General features: G+C 39.4%; 1 protein-coding gene across 1 annotated transcript; it reads right to left on the bottom strand.

The window, feature by feature from the left end:
* Positions 1 to 13,448: 13,448 nt before the first annotated feature.
* LOC143123289 (indoleamine 2,3-dioxygenase 2-like) lies at positions 13,449 to 19,269 on the bottom strand. The gene is made up of 10 exons (XM_076284584.1): positions 18,623 to 19,269; positions 17,349 to 17,444; positions 17,104 to 17,223; positions 16,406 to 16,524; positions 16,254 to 16,268; positions 15,470 to 15,569; positions 15,262 to 15,379; positions 15,086 to 15,137; positions 14,797 to 14,945; positions 13,449 to 14,546 (listed from the first exon to the last, which is right to left on the bottom strand). The coding sequence occupies exons 1-10, from the start codon at positions 18,713 to 18,715 to the stop codon at positions 14,170 to 14,172; spliced, it is 1,239 nt and encodes a 412-aa protein (XP_076140699.1). The 5' UTR covers positions 18,716 to 19,269; the 3' UTR covers positions 13,449 to 14,169.
* Between the last annotated feature and the right edge of the window lie 102 nt (positions 19,270 to 19,371).

Raw genomic sequence — 19,371 nt, 5'->3', positions numbered from 1 at the left:
TGGTCCCCGGGGGCCACTCCAAATTTAGTTTTTCCTAAATAACTACCTGAACCGTGGCACCGAGGATGAAGAAATTTTTATGGTATGTTGGTCTCAAGGGCCCACATCAACCTAGCCCATAATCACTCATTTGTGATTTGCACCCCCCCGGTAAAAAATGAAAATGCAATATCATTCTGCTTTAATCGCCCCTCTCTTCAGTTAAGATGTTCAGAACTGCACCAAATGTTATGTGTATGATTAACCTGTCATTATCTGGGGGTATGCCAAGTTTCGTAGAATTTCATCCATGGGGGGGTCTAAAAAAATTTAAGTTATGTGTACATTTAGTGACTGTACACTCATTGGCCTGTATATGGTGGTGCACACATAAACACACGCACACACACACACACACACAGGCACGCACATAGAACAGCCGATACATAATTACAAATTCAGTAGGATTAAAGGAAAACCAAATATTCATCATCATCATCATGGCTGCATTTCCAGTATTGGCATTACGTAGTCGTTTGTCCACCAGATGGCGCATCATTGCAGTGAGACGTAATTTTGTTGGAAGTTAATCTAAAGTGGGTTGGAAAAACAATGGACACTTCCTACAAGGACTGTAGTTTACCGCAGAGAACGTCTAATAAGGAAGGACGATTTTCATTCCTGAAGCCGAAATAAATCTGAGAATGTTTATCAGACATGCTTGGTTTTTACTGCAGGTACGTTTGTAGTCTATGCGATTAAAAAACACGTGTGTGTGAAGTAGCCAAACAATGATAACGCTTTCATTATGGCTGTTTTTTTATGACCTTGAGCTACTGTACAGTGGATTGGGTTCCATTTAGAAGTGTCCACTTCATTCGCGCTTTCCGTGATTAACACAGCTGCGTGAAATGTATTACTATGCAAAACGATTAACTTTTCGCCAAGAGGTGGCAGCTTAAGTCCGCTTGATACTTTAGCCATTGGTTCCCAAAGGAGATTTTATTTGGGTCGCCAGCATAGTGACCATTTATGTTGTGTAATAGGCCTAGCATAGGGCCTATCTTATATAGTTTGTTAACAGTCACGGTTTTGTCATAACTCCTCTATGCATTTTTGCATTTAGAATAGCTCTGAAACCTGGGGGAGAACACATCGCAGGGGGGGCGCCAGTGCGTGGATATCTCAATCGCAAAAATTAAACAATATTTCTTTCGGGTGCCTATACCATGGACTTTAGGCTGGGTGAACTCAGCCTGATCTGCCGGCTATTTCTTTTTCGATTTCTTAAAAGATTGAGCTTGGTCTGGCGAAAGCCAATCTAACCATGGACCTCATAGTTGCAAAATGCAAGGGAACATGAATCAGCCTATTATTTGCACAAACAATAACGGACGGTAGCTCTTCAACCTGGCCCGTTAAAATGTGTATGAACAGGCTAGCAACGCATTTCATGAAGGCCCTTTTGGACATATCAGTTATTTGCACCACTGGGTAAAACTACATTTTGTTTTAGGCTAATGGTATTTAATTTGTGCATTGACAATAAAGCTGAATATCATGAACTAGATGACTAAACTTATGCATATGTAGAAGAAGAAACATTCACAAATATCCATGACATGACCTCTCTTCTTGATAGCTGTTGAAAACTGCATGGAACTGACAGGGATTGTTTTGTTTAATAATAAATAAATAAATAAATACATTATGCTGCTACCTTCTGCTTTTCCCAAATACAATGTAGCCTACAGGTGTACCTTTATCAGTCCAGTTGCAATGGATGGACTGTGATGAACTGCCCTACTTGTGATTGTTTAGACCCCTTCAGACCTGATTTTTTTCTGTTGAGCAAAACATTTTTTATTCAGCTGATTTTTACTCCTCTCCAATGTAGAAATAAAGGGGGAAAATAACTATTTGATAAATCATGTCTTTATTACTGTTTTTTAATGTCCATTACAATGGACGCCTCGACTAAATAGCCTAGGTGTAAAATGACATGAGGACTTAGGGGGAAAAAATATGTTTTTACATATAGTATTGAAAGTAATAATCACATATGACTTAAACATTTGGAACTGGATGTTTGCATGTGTCTAAATGTTTTTATATGTCTATGAGCAGGTCAAAACATGCGTCCACACAATACCTGTGGTGCTAGTACAAAATTAACAGTTTTCAATATACACACACAGTTTGCGTTGTTTTTTGTATTTTGCACTGTTATTTTCACACAGTCTTGTGAACTGAACTGTTAAATTGAATTTTTTAATTACATGTTCCAATACAGAACACCGGAAAAAATCTTGCAATGACACCCCCCAGGAGATGTCATTGCAAGATTGTTTTTGTTTATCAAGATAATATACACTCGTTTTACTGAATTATGCACTTATTTTACTAAGAGTGCGTTTGTAAATTGCCACTCCAAGCACTCTGAGCCAACTCTTAAAAACTTTTAACCGTTCGTAAATTTGGACCGTGGGTGGAATTATCATTCGTTTATTCAAAGTGTCACACTCTCAGAGCATCCAGAGCGTACTCTGGGTACTGTTATACTAACAAGAATAGATTGTAATATGGTTAGTACGGAACCCTAGAGCAGTCATTGCAAGATATTTTTTGGTATATCCAGAAAACGTATGCTCATTTTACTAAATTGTGTGCACATATTGCTAAATCATGCGCTTGTTAGCCTATACTAAGTGCACTCGTTTTACTAAATTTAGTAAACATACGCACAATTTAGTAAAACGTGCACACAATATATTAAAATATTATGTAAAATGTAATACATTAGTTTTTTGAACTTCAGAGAGCTATTTTATTTTCAGTGTCAGATTGAATTTACGCACCATAAATTGTGCACTCGTTTTACTACATAGTGTGCTCGTCTACTAAATCACTCTTTTTAGTAAATAGTGCACTCATTGTACTAAAATTCATTCAAACTTTATTTATTCTCGGAGGGTCATTGAGGGAAGCCCTCATTTTCAATGAAGCCGAGATAACAGAAACAATGAAGTAACAAAATGTAAAAAGAGAGAGAAAAAGAAAGTATAGGTATAGGTCTAGGCCTATAAATAAAATAAAACAAAGTAAAATAAATAAATAATAAGATATACATTATAGAGGAGGGAGGGGAAAAATACATAAAATCTTAATAATAAAAAAAAAATAATAATAATAATAATAATAAAGACATTTACTTAAAGCAGGTACAAATTGACATAGGAAGGTTTGTGATTACAGATCTGAATTGATTATAGGAAAGTATAGAGTTCATTTTTATATTACACTGAAGATTATTCCAGGAAGTAGGGGCACTATAACAAAAGGCCGACTTTCCCAACTCAGAGTGGATACGAGAAACCTTGAGCATCAAACAGTCATTTGATCTGGTCTGATAGGGACCAGAATTCCACACAAGCATGTCTGAAGTATAACCTGGTAATTTCCCAACAATACCTTTGTAAATAAACAGATGCCAATGATTTTGTCTCCTCTCTGTCAAAGATGACCAACCCACCTTACCATAAAGGACACAATGATGAGTGCTATAGCCATCACCAGTAATGAATCTCAGGGCAGAATGGTAGACTGAGTCCAGGGCTTTAAGTGAACAAGCAGTAGCATTTTTATATATCACATCACCATAGTCTAAAACTGACATGAAAACTGCTTCAACAACTTGTTTCCTACTTTCCATAGGGAGGCTGGCTTTGTTTCTGTATTTTTTTTCTCAGTGTTTTTGCTAGGATGGCTATATGGTAGGTAAATGTGAGTTTTTCATCCAGCCAGATACCAAGATATTTGTATTCAGAGACTCTATCAATCCTTGAACCAGTTACAGTGGTTATTTGCATGCCATTAACCTCAGTGTTCCTTGCTCTACTAAATAACATAAATTTGGTTTTCTTCTCATTTAGAACTAATTTAAGATTAATGAGAGCTTCTTGAAGAACATTAAATGAAAGCTGGAGATTATCAATTGCAAGTTGAACAGAGTCAGCGATGCAATACAAAATAGTGTCATCAGCATAAAGGTGGACTTGACAACCATTTAGAGAAGAGACAATGTCATTGATGTAGATGGTGAAGAGAACTGGGCCCAAAATAGACCCTTGTGGAACACCCTTTGTGATTGGCAAAAACTCAGACTTAACATTTCCTGACTTAACACACTGAAACCTCTGGGACAAATAATTACAAAACCATTTACATGCCTTATCATCCAAACCAATATCATGTAATCTTTGTAACAGTAATGGATGATCAACTGTATCAAATGCTTTTGACAGATCAACAAAAAGGGCAGCACAATGCTTTTTAATGTCTAAGGCAGATATGATGTTATTAGTAACTAATGTGGTAGCTGTGATAGTGCTGTGGTTAGTTCTAAAACCAGATTGTTGTGGATTTAATATGTCATGGCATGAAAGAAATTACTTGAGTTGGTTATTAACCAATGATTCAAAAATCTTTGATAAACAGGGTAATTTGGAGATTGGACGGTAATTATTTAAATCATCTCTATCACCCCCTTTGTGCAAAGGTGTCACATGTGCTAGTTTCCATGCACTGGGAAATATGCTCATCACAATGGAAAGATTAAATACAGCGGGGAAAATAAGTATTGAACACGTCAACATTTTTTTCAGTAAGTATACTTCCAATGAGGCTATTTGCATGAAATTTTCACCAGACATTAGTATTAACTCAGATAATCCACCCATATAAAAAAATCCAAACATTAAAGTCCATAGGTAGAGTTATGTGCAATAAAGTGGAATGACACAGGAAAAAAGTATTGAACACGCCTGCTGAAATTTCTTAAATACTTTGTGGAAAAGCCTTTATTCGTAATGACAGCTTCAAGGTATTTCCTGTATGATGAAACTAATCAGTCAGAGTATTCTGGTGTGAGTTTGGCCCATTCTTTTAAACAGATAGTCCTTTAATATTGAAGATTTCAGGGGTCCCTCTTGTAAATCCTGATCTTTAGTTAACTTCCAAAACTGTTCAATTGAATTGAAGTCAGGGCCTTAATTTCCTTTCTCTGAAACCAATTGAGAGTTTCCTTTGCTGAATGGTTAGGATCATTGTCCTGCTGGAAGGTCTAGCCATGTCTCATCCTCATCATCCTGGTGGATGTAAAGATTCTCCCAGAAAAAAATGACTCCATTCATCATTCCTTCAACTGTATGAAGTCTGCTAGTACCATGAGATGAAAAACAGCCCACACCATGATGCCACCACCTCCAAACCTCACTGTTGGTAGGGTATTTTAGGGTGATGCACAGTGCCATTTCTCCTCCAAATATGGTGTGTAGTATGACATCCGAAAAGTTACATTTTTAACCAGAATACATTCTCTCAGTATTGCATAGGATTGTCCAAATGTTGTGTAGCAAACTTTCAACGAGGTTTGACATGTTTTTCTTCAGCAAAAGAGTCATGCGGGATGAGCGTGCGTAGATGCCATGGTGGTGGAGTGCATTACCTATGATTTTCTCTGTAAAAATTGTACCTGCTGCCTCCAAGTCTTTCTGGAGCTTTCTCTGAGTGGTCCTTGGATCTTCGGCTACACTTCTGACTATCCTTCTGACTTCCTGGTCAGAAATCTTGCAAGGAGATCCTGTGCATGGCCAGTTGATGATGCATTGATGTTCCTTCCACTTGCAGATAATGGCTCCAATACTGCTTGCTGGATGATTCAGAAGTTTTGAAGTGCATCTGTAACCAGTTCCATTGATATGTTTTGCAACAATAAGGTTGCAAAGGTCTTGGGAGGGCTCTTTGCTTTTGCCCATCATGAAATGTTTCTTGTGTGACACCTTGGTAACAAAAAACTTTTTTATAGCCCACCAGTATGTACTAACCCAGTTTATATCAATTTGCACAGATAGGAGGGATAATTTCTCTAAATACTTATAGATTCCAGTTTGTTCCTTGCCATTCCTTGCCTTTGTGTACTGCTTTTTCTTAGTGTGTTCAATACTTTTTCCCTGTGCCATTCCACTTTTTTACTCATAACTCTACTTTTAGACATTAATGTTTGGATTTTTATATATGTGTGGATTACCTAAGTTAATACTAATGTCTGGTGAAAATGTCATGCGAATAGCCTCACTGGAAGTATACTTACTGAAAAAAATGTTGACGTGTTCAATACTTATTTCCCCCGCTGTATATGTGTTATATGCTTTGTGATGATAGGAGCAGATAATTTAAGGAAAAAAGGATCTAAATTATCTTCTCCAGTAGCACTCCTAGTGTCAATAGTGTGTAATGCCTCAAACACTTCATTTTGAGAGAAAGGTTGAAAAGTAAACTTAGAAACATGGTTTGTGTACTGCTCACAATTGTCAATTGTCTGAGGAGTCCCTTTAAACTCTTTATCAAATAAATGCCCAGCTTCAACAAAATGTTTATTGAAAGCAAGGGTAATCTCATTTTGTTCAGATATGAGATAGTCATCATATTTGATATGGGTGGGCAAAGAATTAGTCGTTGTGTTTTTGTGTGAGTTTACTGCTTTCCAAAATTGTGCAGGGTTTGATCTGGAGTTTGCTATCAAGTCTAAGTAATAGTTAGATTTAGCTTTCCGCACAGATGATGTGCATTTATTTCTAAATTGTTTAAAAAGTAACCAGTCTGATGGGTTTCCAGTTTTTCTAGCTAGTGACCAAGCTCTGTTTCTTTCCTTAAATAAAGCTGATAATTCAGGTGAAAACCAGGGAGCTACTCTATCTTTTACTCTGAATTTTTTGAAAGGTGCATGCTTATCAATGACTGAAAGGAAGGTTTTTGTGAAGAAATCCAGTGCCAATTCAACATCTGTGATTTCAGAGGTATAATGTAAGTTGTTATGAAAAAGATCAGATAAAAAATCTTGTTCACTAAAATGTTTTAGGTTTCTCTTTGTAACTGTGTGAGATTTGCTCTTGATTATCTTTGTATTTCTTATGCATGCAACAGGGCAATGGTCACTAATACCTAGCTCAAAGACACCACAGGCTACAATTTTGTCAGTCCTATTGGAAAAGATTAGATCAATTAGGGTAGACCTAGAATGATCTTTTAAATTTGGCCTTGTGGGTTCTGTTATTAGCTGAGATAAATTTAGACCACTACTAACTTCCTTGAGATAATTGGATGAATTATTTAAAATGTGCACTCATTGTACAAAAAATAGCATAATTTGACTAAATGAGCCGACCATTTAGCAAAATGGACACACTATTTAGTAAACCGAGCACACATTTGACTGAATTCAGTGCACAATCTAATAAAATGAGAGCACGATTTAGTAAAAATGACGACACATTTTAGTAAAATGAGTGCACATTCATCCAAAATAGCTGAAATAAATAAAAAATGCATTCAAAATTATAGCTTGGGTCTTGAGGATATGTCAGAACATTGCCTGAGTGCCTAAATGAGTGTTGGCTAACATCTCCCAACACCTGATGTCCATGGGATGGACATTACACTTTGAAAAAATCCTGTACTACACTGTTATGAAATATATTCAAACTAACTTGAAATATCATCACCTGCAATGGTTAGAATTATACTGAGTGCAAATTTGTTAGGCTATCTGTAGTAATGCGTCCAAGCGGATGGTGAGACTCAGGTAATGAAATTCAAGTTGATGTAATTTCCTTTTTATTTTATTATTAATATTAAGCTACCGGCAGGTTTAGGCAACAGACAAAACAAACACTGATACAAAAAGGAAAACAAACACCGGGACAATGCCCACTAGGTTCTATGCCTACCTCAGAGGCCTTTCAGCAGGACCTCTCACTGAGGAGGAATCGTAACTCCTGACTGCGCTATGCAGACACCATTTAAAACACTGGACTACACCATGCATAGCAACAAATCAATTAATGCAAATTCACCACATTTTGGTTAACCCATGACATAGGCAATACACATTACTAACAATCGTTCATGTTATTTCCATCCAATGCCATAATAACCCTCACTAAGCACCAAATAATATTACCACTCTAAACACACCTGCGCAAATAAGCGCTCCCACGTCTGGGCGCGAAAGATGCGCAGAAAAGTGTCCCTTGCCCAATACTCCAGTTTGCTCCCCTGCACCCGGAAAGCAACTGAAGCACCGAGAACAGGCAAGTACATACACACAATCATACATGCACTCGGACAAAGCACTTCCATCTCCCAGCTAGTAAGCATTGATGTTCTAATGCGCGCTTTAGAGAACGCTTACATTACCGATAAATAGATACGCTTCAACCTCTGTACCGCATATCGCGGCTTTGATTCCCTGTATGTTTAACTTAAACCAAATTCTAGTGTTACCTTAACCTCCGTCTTGACATGCCTCAGGTCTGTACCATTCACAACATGTTATCAAATAAATCAACATCACAACATGCTTTAATAGCGCAGTCTGTGCAAATGTTTGTAAAGTCATTGTTCACGTTGCGGCGGGAAAGCCGCCTTTGCCAGTGACAGACGCACTGCGCTCTGTCACACTATCATAAACATAAATTCATATTTATGAGGGGAAAAATGTGTTTACTCCTGTTCCTATCTAGCTTCAGAGCCATGCTTGTCTTGTCTGATGTCTGAAGTGCTCTCAGATCAAGTTACAGGCCCTAACTGTATTCTGATTGGGTCATCAGGATCCAATCAGTTACAAAGCATAATTAAAATGGTGAAATCACAGATTTTCATTGGTCTAGACCCAAAAATATGTCATGTCCATTCCAATGGACGTGGGGTCTGAAAGGGTTAGAGATTTTAAAAGTTTTATAACAATGCTACAATTTTTTTGGCAAGTGCTACAAATCTATTCACCTTTGCAGCGCCAGTAGGCGACTTTGTGTGCGGCCCGCACACACACATTCCAAACAAGCATACACAAAAGTTTCAAGAGTGAGGGATGGAGTAGAAAATGGAGACAAATTCATTAATATGATTTATTTTCGCGGAATGGATGTACAGGACTGAGCGGCGGTCACATTTTGTACCACTATGCAGTACATCTAGTTTACTTTCTTTGCTGCTGGGAAAGTGAACAGTAACTATGAATAAAATGAGGCAAAATGTAGAAGGCAGCCAAATCTTCCATAAATGGCCATTTGATGAAATGTATCTTTCATCTGTTTTAAAATATTACTTAGATTAGCACTTAGATTGTGGTAAATTCACTTGCTTCACTTGGAAAATTATGAAAAGGAGAAGCAACTGCAGGCTTTGGCTTTTTATAACGCACAGTTGGCCATGTCCATGATTGAATTCGAAAAGGTTAGGGGAGAAATGACACCAGTTCACCTCTGAACGTCCAAGCACATCACCTCAATTTGGAATGGATGAGGAATCCAATAAGTCAACCCGCTGGTTGGCCCGCTGGTTGACCCGAGGTTGACCTCTGTGCGGTGCAGAGGAATAGTGCATTACGGCCGGAATGATGTCTGCTCTCTCCGTAATGGGCTGTGTCTGGGGTCTCCTGCTTTATCCTCTCATTCCTCTCACTCATTTGGGTATTCGTCATGATCCCATTTCATAAGGCAGACAAAGTCACTCGCTGATGGAGGGCTCACCTCCACTGAGTATGCCCTGATGAACACCCCGGCTCCTCTGCATCGCACACTCACACACACACGCGCACACACGCACACACACACACACACACACACACACACACACACACACACACACACACACACACACACACACACACACACACGCACACACGCAGACTGATAAAAATGGATTCTGTCAGTGCTGTGTAAATGATAGTGTAAAATCTGGCTAAATGAAGAACTGTGCTCACCTCACAACGAGTCATTCTTATGTAATGTTGCACATGACTTTTCGGCAGCCTTTGGACCCCCTCTCTTGCATTAGCACAGACTGAACAGATGACTTATACAAAATTCATTGGCTCTCTGATGCACACAGAAGAGGTGCCTTGTTGTCAACAGACGAAAAACGCAAACTGACATCAGCATTGCACCTAAATGTGAAAGACTGTTGCCACTTACAATGAGCATCAGCCACCAAGTGTGACACTCTTAACACCTGTCCAAGCTTTTAGCAGCTCCTGACTTTTATTTTATTTATTTTGTAATCACTGCTATATGAATGGAGCTGCCTGTGTCACTCCCATGCCTTCATCACTGACTTAACCCTGATGGCTTTAAATGCCACTGCACACCTACAGCGGCTGTTTTTCTTAATGATGTCTTTGCCATTTGCTTCCCCTGATGCGTGTCTCCTCACTGCTGTCTGAAAGCCACCTCCCCACACCATCCATGTCCAGGGCTGTTTAGCAGAGAACCAGAGGAGACGGTAGTGACTGCGAGCCATGCTTCGGCTCATGAGTGAAAGCTCACATCATGGCGATGGACATGAATATACTCTATGTGATTCATCCGTGCTGTTTAACAAACACGTAATTTCAGAGTTTACACTTTTCCAGGTCACTTGGCACGGATTATACCCCAAGCACCTTAGGATGGCAAGGATGAAATGGAAACACAGTATGTGCACAGTCTTACCACCAAGTTGAACTGCATGGTAAATTCCTTCTGGCTTGCATAATATGTAGCCTACTCTCCTCAATGCGATGTGGGGACAGATCACCTTCAGGAGGACACACTATATTTATACTGCATGCATCATAATATACTACACTTACAAGTCCCAAATCATTTTTTTTTAAACCTTGAATATATATTAGCACACTGTAATAATCAACTTGGTGTAAGATTTAATACATGGTTTTCAAGTGGAGGGGAAATGAAAATGAGATGTTCTTTGACTTTTCCAGAAGCCTCAAAGGACTTATCTAAGATTTTTTTATAAACCTAAAGATGCCTCGATCAAGGTCTTTGAACTATCACTGGCTTTCAGCTTTTGCCAAATATTCCAGAGCACATTCCATCCTTGAAGTACTGGTCTTCCCATCAAATACAGTCTGCAGAGCTCGTCAAAGATAATGAAAAACATGAAACATTTGGCAAATAATTATTCGTCTGAACTGGTATAACTATATGCATTCTATGGTATTGTATGGTATTTTATTCCTACATGTCGAGTGCTATGACGGGATGACCGTATTAGGCATTGACATAGTTTTGAAGTGAAACAGCAAACTTAGTCTACATTGGTGAATAGCTTGGAAGTATGGAATAAATAACCTCACTCTGGCAATAACTGGCACAGAAACAGCTGGTGATGCAATTACGGTGCAGCAGGTTGTGGATTTCACGACCCAGAGGAGAGCGAGCAGGTTGAGGCTGGCATTGTTCTGGGAGTGGAGGAGAGAATGGCCGGAAATGGCAACTGTACAAATGTTTTTATGAAGTACAATAAGTCATTTAGATCAGGCGCTTGATATGAACACAGAGGAACAAGTAGCTGCTAATGACAAACTCTGCCATGACCCTGTGCTCACCACCCATGTGCCATGTTTTATTCATTTGAGCACTGTGTGTGGCTGTGGGACTGAAGAAAATGATGGATGGGGAGCAGTGGGGGGATTTCGATTGCAGGTGATTCATGGTTTTGTGAGGTGTGATTAAATTCGACACCCTGATATGTTATTCAAACATGCATGCAGAAAAAAAGGTTCTTGCTGTTACTGACAATAGTGTAAGCGTCTCTATAAAATCAAACATAGGTCTTGCACTTGTTCAAACACTGACATCTGTACTGCATGAGTTTCCTTGTTCTGAAAAGCTGAAAACACTTACTCTGGTGATTTTGAAGATTTGCCAGTGGCACCCTCCTATTTGAAAAGTGAACAACCTAGTGAGTCCTTCATTTATCTGTTGTTTGTTTGCATTGCTACAGCATACATTTGACTAATCAGTTGCTCACCAATAGCCTAGAGGATGTGAGCACATGTCTACATCATACTGGCCTTCACTGGAGATAAACAGACGTTAATTAATCCACTAGGAAGACTATTAAATCCATTTTTAGCTCATGCGTGCAAACTGCTGGTGGACGAATTATGAAAGATCTGGTGGGTGTTACCATAAATGTACGACTTGAAGAAGACAAAAATACCCAAATACTGGGTCTCTCAGCATGTGTCCTCTCGCCGTTAATCAGGGGAAGGCCAGGAAGTCAGTGACACGGAGTGAAGTGTTTGGGAACATACAGAGCACAAAGAGTGAAGCTCTGGCATCTATTCAGAGCGAGAGCTTTCATACATGATTGCTCAGCAGGCTACTGTCCCATTCACGGAAACCACAGAGTGGCATCATTTCTCTGCAAAGGTAGGTCAGATGCAAGTGTCTGTCTGTGTGTGTGTGTGTGTGTGTTTGCATATGTGTGTATGTGTGCGTGTGTGTCTTGAGATGGAAACTGTACGAGTGACAGTCATTCTCATCGAGTCTGACAACATTGTCAGACCCTAAGCCCAGAGGGAGAGTGTGAGGAAGGCGAAGGGATATGGCCAAGGGTCTGATTCAATATTAATGCCCATTTTACTGTAATGACAGCGGAGTGCTGCTTTATAGAAATGGTGCCTAGCAGTCATGCCATGTTTTTTTATGAAAAGGGGAGAGTTCGACAACAGCCAGTTGTCGATGAGAAAAATTCATTCCACACGCCAAGACCTGTCAAATTTGAATCTGTGAATTACTAACAGACCTGTTTTGACATGCTCTTGGAAATCCAACAAGGTGCCTCATCTCATTTAACCTGAAAATATATTGACATATATCTATTCATAGCAGAGAGAGAGAGAGAGATAGAGAGAGAAAGAGAAGGAAAGCAAAAGGGCATTTACCTGTTTTGCACTGCAGTGAAATAAAATTAAATGATTCTTCCTCTTCTTTTCCTTTTATGCATGACCATCATAGGAATGAAAATAATACTAATAAAAAGTGATGAGTGCTTTTAACATTGCAAACATTGCTATGGATCTTCAGCCACCAGTAACGGTAAAACAGGATTGTGAACTTGTTCTATGTAACTAACACACTACTGACCTCTTGTGTTCGTGCAAACACATGACATTTCTGAGCTGAGTTAAATTTGGTTTCCTCAACATTAGTTTTTCTCAGTTGCTTTGGTGCATTTCTCAGATCAGAATGGCAATTCTCAAAACTTTTTGTTCAAACTCCATATGATCACTTGTGCACATCATTGAAGCAGTTTCTCCCAATCTCCAAATAGCAATGCTTTCGTACATCCATGCAACTGATTTTGTACAAATGTCTGCTGTTTTTTCTTCTTCTTTTCAATGGCTAATGTCATGTTGGTCAAAATGCACTATACTGGTTCCCTGCTAAATACCCCATTTGTTTACCCCATAAAACAAATTGGCCTTATTTCATCGCATGTGTCATTACATGCAAATGTGTTACTATTTGTCATAACTAGTTGTCATAGTCTGTCTAGCATATGTGACCTGACAGAAAGGAACGTCATAATGTACAGAAAGATACAGAGGTGCACAGCTCTGACCAAAAGGAGTTTTACTGTATTTTTCATTTGCACAATGCTGTAAAAGCCTTTGTTTTCTTTATACTGTCCCAATGTTTGTCAACAATTGAAATAGAAAATATTTTCTAATGCACATTGTTCATTAGAAAATACTTACAGAGTAAACTGTCATATTGACAACAAGACAAAACATTTTGACTATCTTGACATAAACAATGACATTATGACTTGTCATTTTGATTGCACTGACTGTTTCATTGGCATAAATATTTGCTTATTAAGGCATGAACTCAAAATTGTTTTGAGAAATGCACTGTTGTGCAAATGTTCACTGTGATTTGAGAAATTTACCAAAGTGACAAACTGTAACAATGATTCAGAACAACTTAGTCACAAAATGGGTATGTGGATGGAGAGTTGTTAATGATATTAATGTAAACATAAACATAAACATTACATTTGGTTGTTGACAGCTGAGCCATGAGAACCCTTACTGAACAACATCATTAATGCCATTAATACTTTTATACATTTATAATCATGAGCTGAAATGAATCCACTGAGAGTATAAATGTCTAAATCAGTGATAACTACAAATAATACAGACTACACCTAAACACTCTACTGGGTTTTATAGTTTTGGTATAATCATCTCAGAAAAGAGTGGTGCTTTAAACAAACACTTACAGCTATTACTCATCAAGTGTACCATAGTCTATTGTATCATCCCATGTGTCCTCATGCCTCTGCTAGGCTCACGTGTTGGGTGATGAGTGCCTTTCTGGTGCAGTCTCGCACGCTCTTCAGGAATGTCATGGGGTTGGAACCTCCCGTGCCGCGGTCACTGAGGCCCTCGCACGCTCCCCGGAATGGGCAGCCCGCCATCGGTCCTGTTTGCCCCCTCTGCCTGGGCACTGTGATGTACCTGGCCACGGCGTTGAGGTGGTAGCTCCGTAGTGCCACCAGAGCAGAGACGCAGGTGTTGTACGCCTGACAGAGGGAGGGGTCGGCCCTGGACAGCACGAAGGAGCGCAGAGACGGGCTGGCGGCTACAGTCTCTATCAGCTGCCGATGGGACGGGGGCATGTAGCTCCGCATTCGCCTCAGAAAGCCTGCTGTCTTATACAAACAGGACAAAGAGTGAGAGAGACCTACAGAAAAGCAATTGTTTTCTCATTTAAAAGCCTGGAACATAATGGAAAATAATGTTGCAAGTGCTGCATGAAGAAGTATTACTCAATATTTAGGGAACTGTCAACTGTCATGTGATCCGTTTGATATACTACAATTTCCCCTTGGAAATCAATAAAATCTCTCTCCCTCTCTCTCTCTCTATCTCTTTCTCCCCCTGAGTGTGCCACCCACCTGAGTCCAGGTCATGCTGAATGCCCAGCAGTGTGTCCAGGCTCTGGATGGAGGAGCTCTGAGCAGCGCTTCCTCCTGACAGCCGCAGAGGCTCCTCTCTGACCCCCTCATACCACAAACCGTCTGGCAGCAACGGGTTGTCTCTCCATCTGATAGAAACACATAAAAACACACACACAAACACACACACAGCAACAAAAACTTCCATCACATTATGACATTGCCTACTAACTAAAAAAAACATACCGCTAATTGGCGTTTTATAATAATAAAATAAAAAAAGACTTACCCAGATAAATAGATTCGGAACGTCCCATGGAATATTTTTGGGTCTACATGATCTTGAATCAGACAGTACACAATACATAAACAAGGAACCATTTGATTACATAAGTCCATCAAATACATAGATGAATATTTATAATATCATATATATCTTATCTTATAATATATATAATATCTTACTGTGAATGATCCGAAACGCCTCCTCCATGTTTTTGAGAGACAAAGTAATTCTCTGAAGAGCCTTATGTAAACTACTTATATCAAATGTCACCATGGCATTCACTGCAGAAATTACACCCTATTTGGGAGAAAACAAATGCTGTTGAGCCAAAGAATGTACTAATTTATAAATATGAAAGGATAAAAAAATGGCAAAGCACAGACTTGCCTGTATTCCTGAATTTGCACTCTTTTCCACCAACATGGAGACCAGGAAAAAGTTTTTACCATTCTCCCCTCCAGGAAATGAGAAGATGGTATCTAAGTTTCTATAACAGCAACAGACAGTTTTATCTCAGTAGTGCAGTCTCTCTGCTACTGCATACTTCCCTTAATGTGTAACCTTCAGCAGCATCTAAGCCACATGCAGTGGCCTTGGAGTTCATTAAGAGCCTTTACGTCCTCAATCACATGAAACGTCTGCGCTGGTTGGTTGGTTGGTTTCTTTCCGTCAACCCAAAGGTTACATATTTCTATCTACACTCTAAAATTCCATCCTCAATTTGACCTCTGAGCCATTCATCTGGCTTTGCCACACTTCCTGCTGTGATGGGTATCGGCCACAAAGATCTTCCAGACTGAATTCAGATGAGTGAGCTCTGCCAAGCTCTGTCTGGGTGTACCACAAACAGCTGTGCTGGAATATTTTGGCTGCCCATGCCATACAGTATACTTCCTCAAATCCATCCACCTCAGAGTCCTGTGAGTTTCACGTCGGTCATTTTCTCATAGGCCACTGTCTAAATATGTAAAGCAGATTAGTCTTGGAATGCCACAACGTTTCAAAGGTATCCAAGGGTCAGAAAATATGTCCATATATCTATATCATGGGCCACTTTTGATAAAACATCTGCTGACTAATGCAACTAGAGAACTACTTAATAAGGATGCTGGGCATAGAACCTACACTCCTGTTGCGTAATGATGCATATTTACATAGCGTTCATACTCACCCGATTTCCATTGGTCTGTAAAAAAACAAATGAAGACATTTTTGCAGAATGTGAAGAGAACTCTGAAAAGCCCTGCATACATCTTAATTACACACATTTCTGAGCCTTAACCTTGTAAAAGAACACTCATATAGCACTGATGAAGACCTAACCTGCTTGGGTCCTTGAGCCTCCAGTTAGCCAGAACACAGTCTGCATAGACCAGGATGGGTGGGAGACCCAGAGCTTGAGATACATTACAGTATGGGACAGCCAGGGCTCTGGGTAATGCCTGTGAGAGAGGAGTCAAAAGACAAGACAGCCATATTAAACCAGCATTAAGGACTGCTGGTCTACAACTAGCTACAGTAGCTGGATCCACAGCCCTAACCTACTGAAAAGAGAGTTGGTCTGGGATGTCATACACCATTGCTGAAACTTCTGGAGGTGTTGTGGGCCTAATTCAATATAATATTGTGAACGGGAGGTGTCCACTTCATGACCTCACTTTGTGAAATGATAAAAAGGTGGCTCTTCTTTGTTGTTTTATTAATATCGTGAAGCATCGGTATGGTAGTTGGTGCCCTAAGGTGTCATAATATATATGCGGGAATGGACTGCTGAATATGAGTACTTGAAAGTAACAGTGTGAGAGCTGACTGCTATGAAAAGTCCACAATCAATAGTCTTCCTGTTTTTAGTAAAAAAAAAAGAGGAATGGTTGAAAGTCCTATGTTGCATGACAAATCCCAATTTCCCATTGTAGTATGTTGATCTGGGGACAAAGTCAGCCGAAACCGCCCTATCACTCCATATGTTGCTATGGGACTGTTTGTGTCTTTCCTCGTCCTCTTCCTTATCTAGTGCTCACCTGAGCTGGCTGGTGAAGCCCCTCCTGCCACACGTATCCCATGGTTATGAAACCTAAGGCCAGGTGAGCGAGCCTCAGCTGCCGGTATCCATGGAGATGGAGCGTGCTCAGAAGAGGCATCTGCTTACATCACCCAGACAATGGGGATAAATAAAAAATACACCACAGAGGTGGATAAGCTGGTGGACTTCATTAAAAGGTGTACTCTCATGACATGTTGTGTTTTGAAGTATGTCATACTGTACCTTTTTCACCAGGTCTCGGAGTTGATGAGTCTTTATGAGGTGTGTAAGGTTGTTGGCTACATCCATCCATGGCTGATAATAGCGTGGGAGTTCAGTCTGTAGATGATAAACAGCTTTACTTTATTGCTATTTGGCACACTTGGTTATCAGTGGATGTCATCCAATTTTAAACATTAGCTTAATGTCTCCAACATTAGATCCATTCATATTATGTGTGAAAACAAATGAAACAAAGACGGAAAAAACCATTTTGTTTTTTTTCTCATGCTTTTTCATTATTTTTCATATAACAAAATGCTTTACTTATGGTACATTTTATGGGTAACAGCAAAACTGTCTGCATATCTCAATATATCAACATATCTCAAAATATGTTAAATTCCATATGCTAATGGTTAAGAATGTGTCACAGCAGTCAATTCATACTCAAGATGAGTTAGGACACATAACCAGAAACAACAGATACATCTGAAGAAGATACATACACCACTGGCTCAGTTTTCAGTAGCTTCACAGACAAGCGACTTTGAGTGACTGTTCTCCAAAAACAACATCCAACAGAAGTGCTGCACATTCAGCACCAACATTAATTTTTCCATATAGAGCTACAGTTCTGAAATCTGCCCGTAATCAACACTTCACTGTTTTTCTACAATAGAGGGAACCTGCAACATAGGGAGCCATTATGAAACTTCCCCATACTGATAAATGCACTTCACTTCTGTTATCTACTTTTCACTTTCTCCCTTGCCCATTTCAGAATGTAATTTAACAAGTTAGTTGTTGTCAGTGTCAACATAATATCTATAAACTCGGATGGGACGTATCATCTTGCCTTCTTTCACCACCAACAACCCACTGAGATGCCCTTTTTGATGTCTTTCATTGTCATGGCAAAAGCTAACAGTCAATAGCCATGACGTCAATCTCAAAATGCTGCTAGGATGAAGCCAGCAAGCATATACTCAAAGAATGCAGGTCATGATAATTAGGAAAGCTATGATCAGGTCCTGAATGCCCTGAGTTTTCTTGACCAACTTAAATGGATCATAGAATGAAATTCTAGAGTGTTCTTTCATCTTTTTTCAAAGATGTTCCTCCTTAGTGTAGCCAGTAACCACTCCATGCCTCCTCACCTCTGCTTAAACTGGTACTAATACTAACACTGATTCTAATGTTACAGAAAATAATTAAAATTCCACACAACAGCTTATGTTACTGGCAACTCTGAATTACATTCTCCTCTGGCGGTAAAAAGTAAAACATATTCTTACCAAAGGGTCCTCAAGAACAAATCCATACTCCTCTGATATGAAGAAAGACTTCAGCTCAATTGAATGGACTGGATCAGTCCAAGTAGTCTCCATTATGGTGCTTTCAGGAAGCCTTTGACCTGACCTGTCTTCAAAATGTAACTGATGGGTCTGTTGACACAATGCTACATCACAAAGATTAAAAGGACTGGCTATGTAAACCTGACTATCCTTAACTGCAGTAATCGATAAACCTTAGGTTAAAATGTAATCCTTATTGGTGCAACCCACGCAACGCCTTCAAATCATTCATGTGACAAGCTACATTTGCACTGTTTTCACTGAATGAGGAAACTGAAGAAAAAACCCCAAGCATGCAGAGAAATAAGACACACAGGACTTTCCCCTCAGCCCTGTCATTTCAACTGCCCTCTGACACAGCTACAGCAGACATTTATGAGTCCTTTAATTTGATCAAAGCACACAATGAGAAGTGGGTAAGTGGGGAAATAGACCAGAATCTTTATGGATGTTTTCTCTTTCCTCATTGCTCAACCTATATAGATTAATATTATAAAATGAGAAAAGCACATGACAGTCATCTTTAGATATCACAAGATGGTCATTTGTGAGGAAGTGACTAGTGCAGGGTAATGTTTACATCCACATTAAAATCACTCAACAATTGCAAAGTGCAAAATAAAATTTGCTCTCGTACATTTCTCGTAAATAAAATAAACACTTCACTCCAGAGACATCGAAAAGCTTGA

The sequence above is a fragment of the Alosa pseudoharengus genome, unplaced genomic scaffold, assembly GCF_046254945.1.
Source record: "Alosa pseudoharengus isolate Yale_2024_CS ecotype anadromous, Long Island Sound unplaced genomic scaffold, YU_APseudo_1.1 YU_APseudo_1.1_scf_14, whole genome shotgun sequence".
NCBI lineage: Eukaryota > Metazoa > Chordata > Actinopteri > Clupeiformes > Clupeidae > Alosa > Alosa pseudoharengus.
This window is presented reverse-complemented; position numbering and strand designations above follow the sequence as displayed.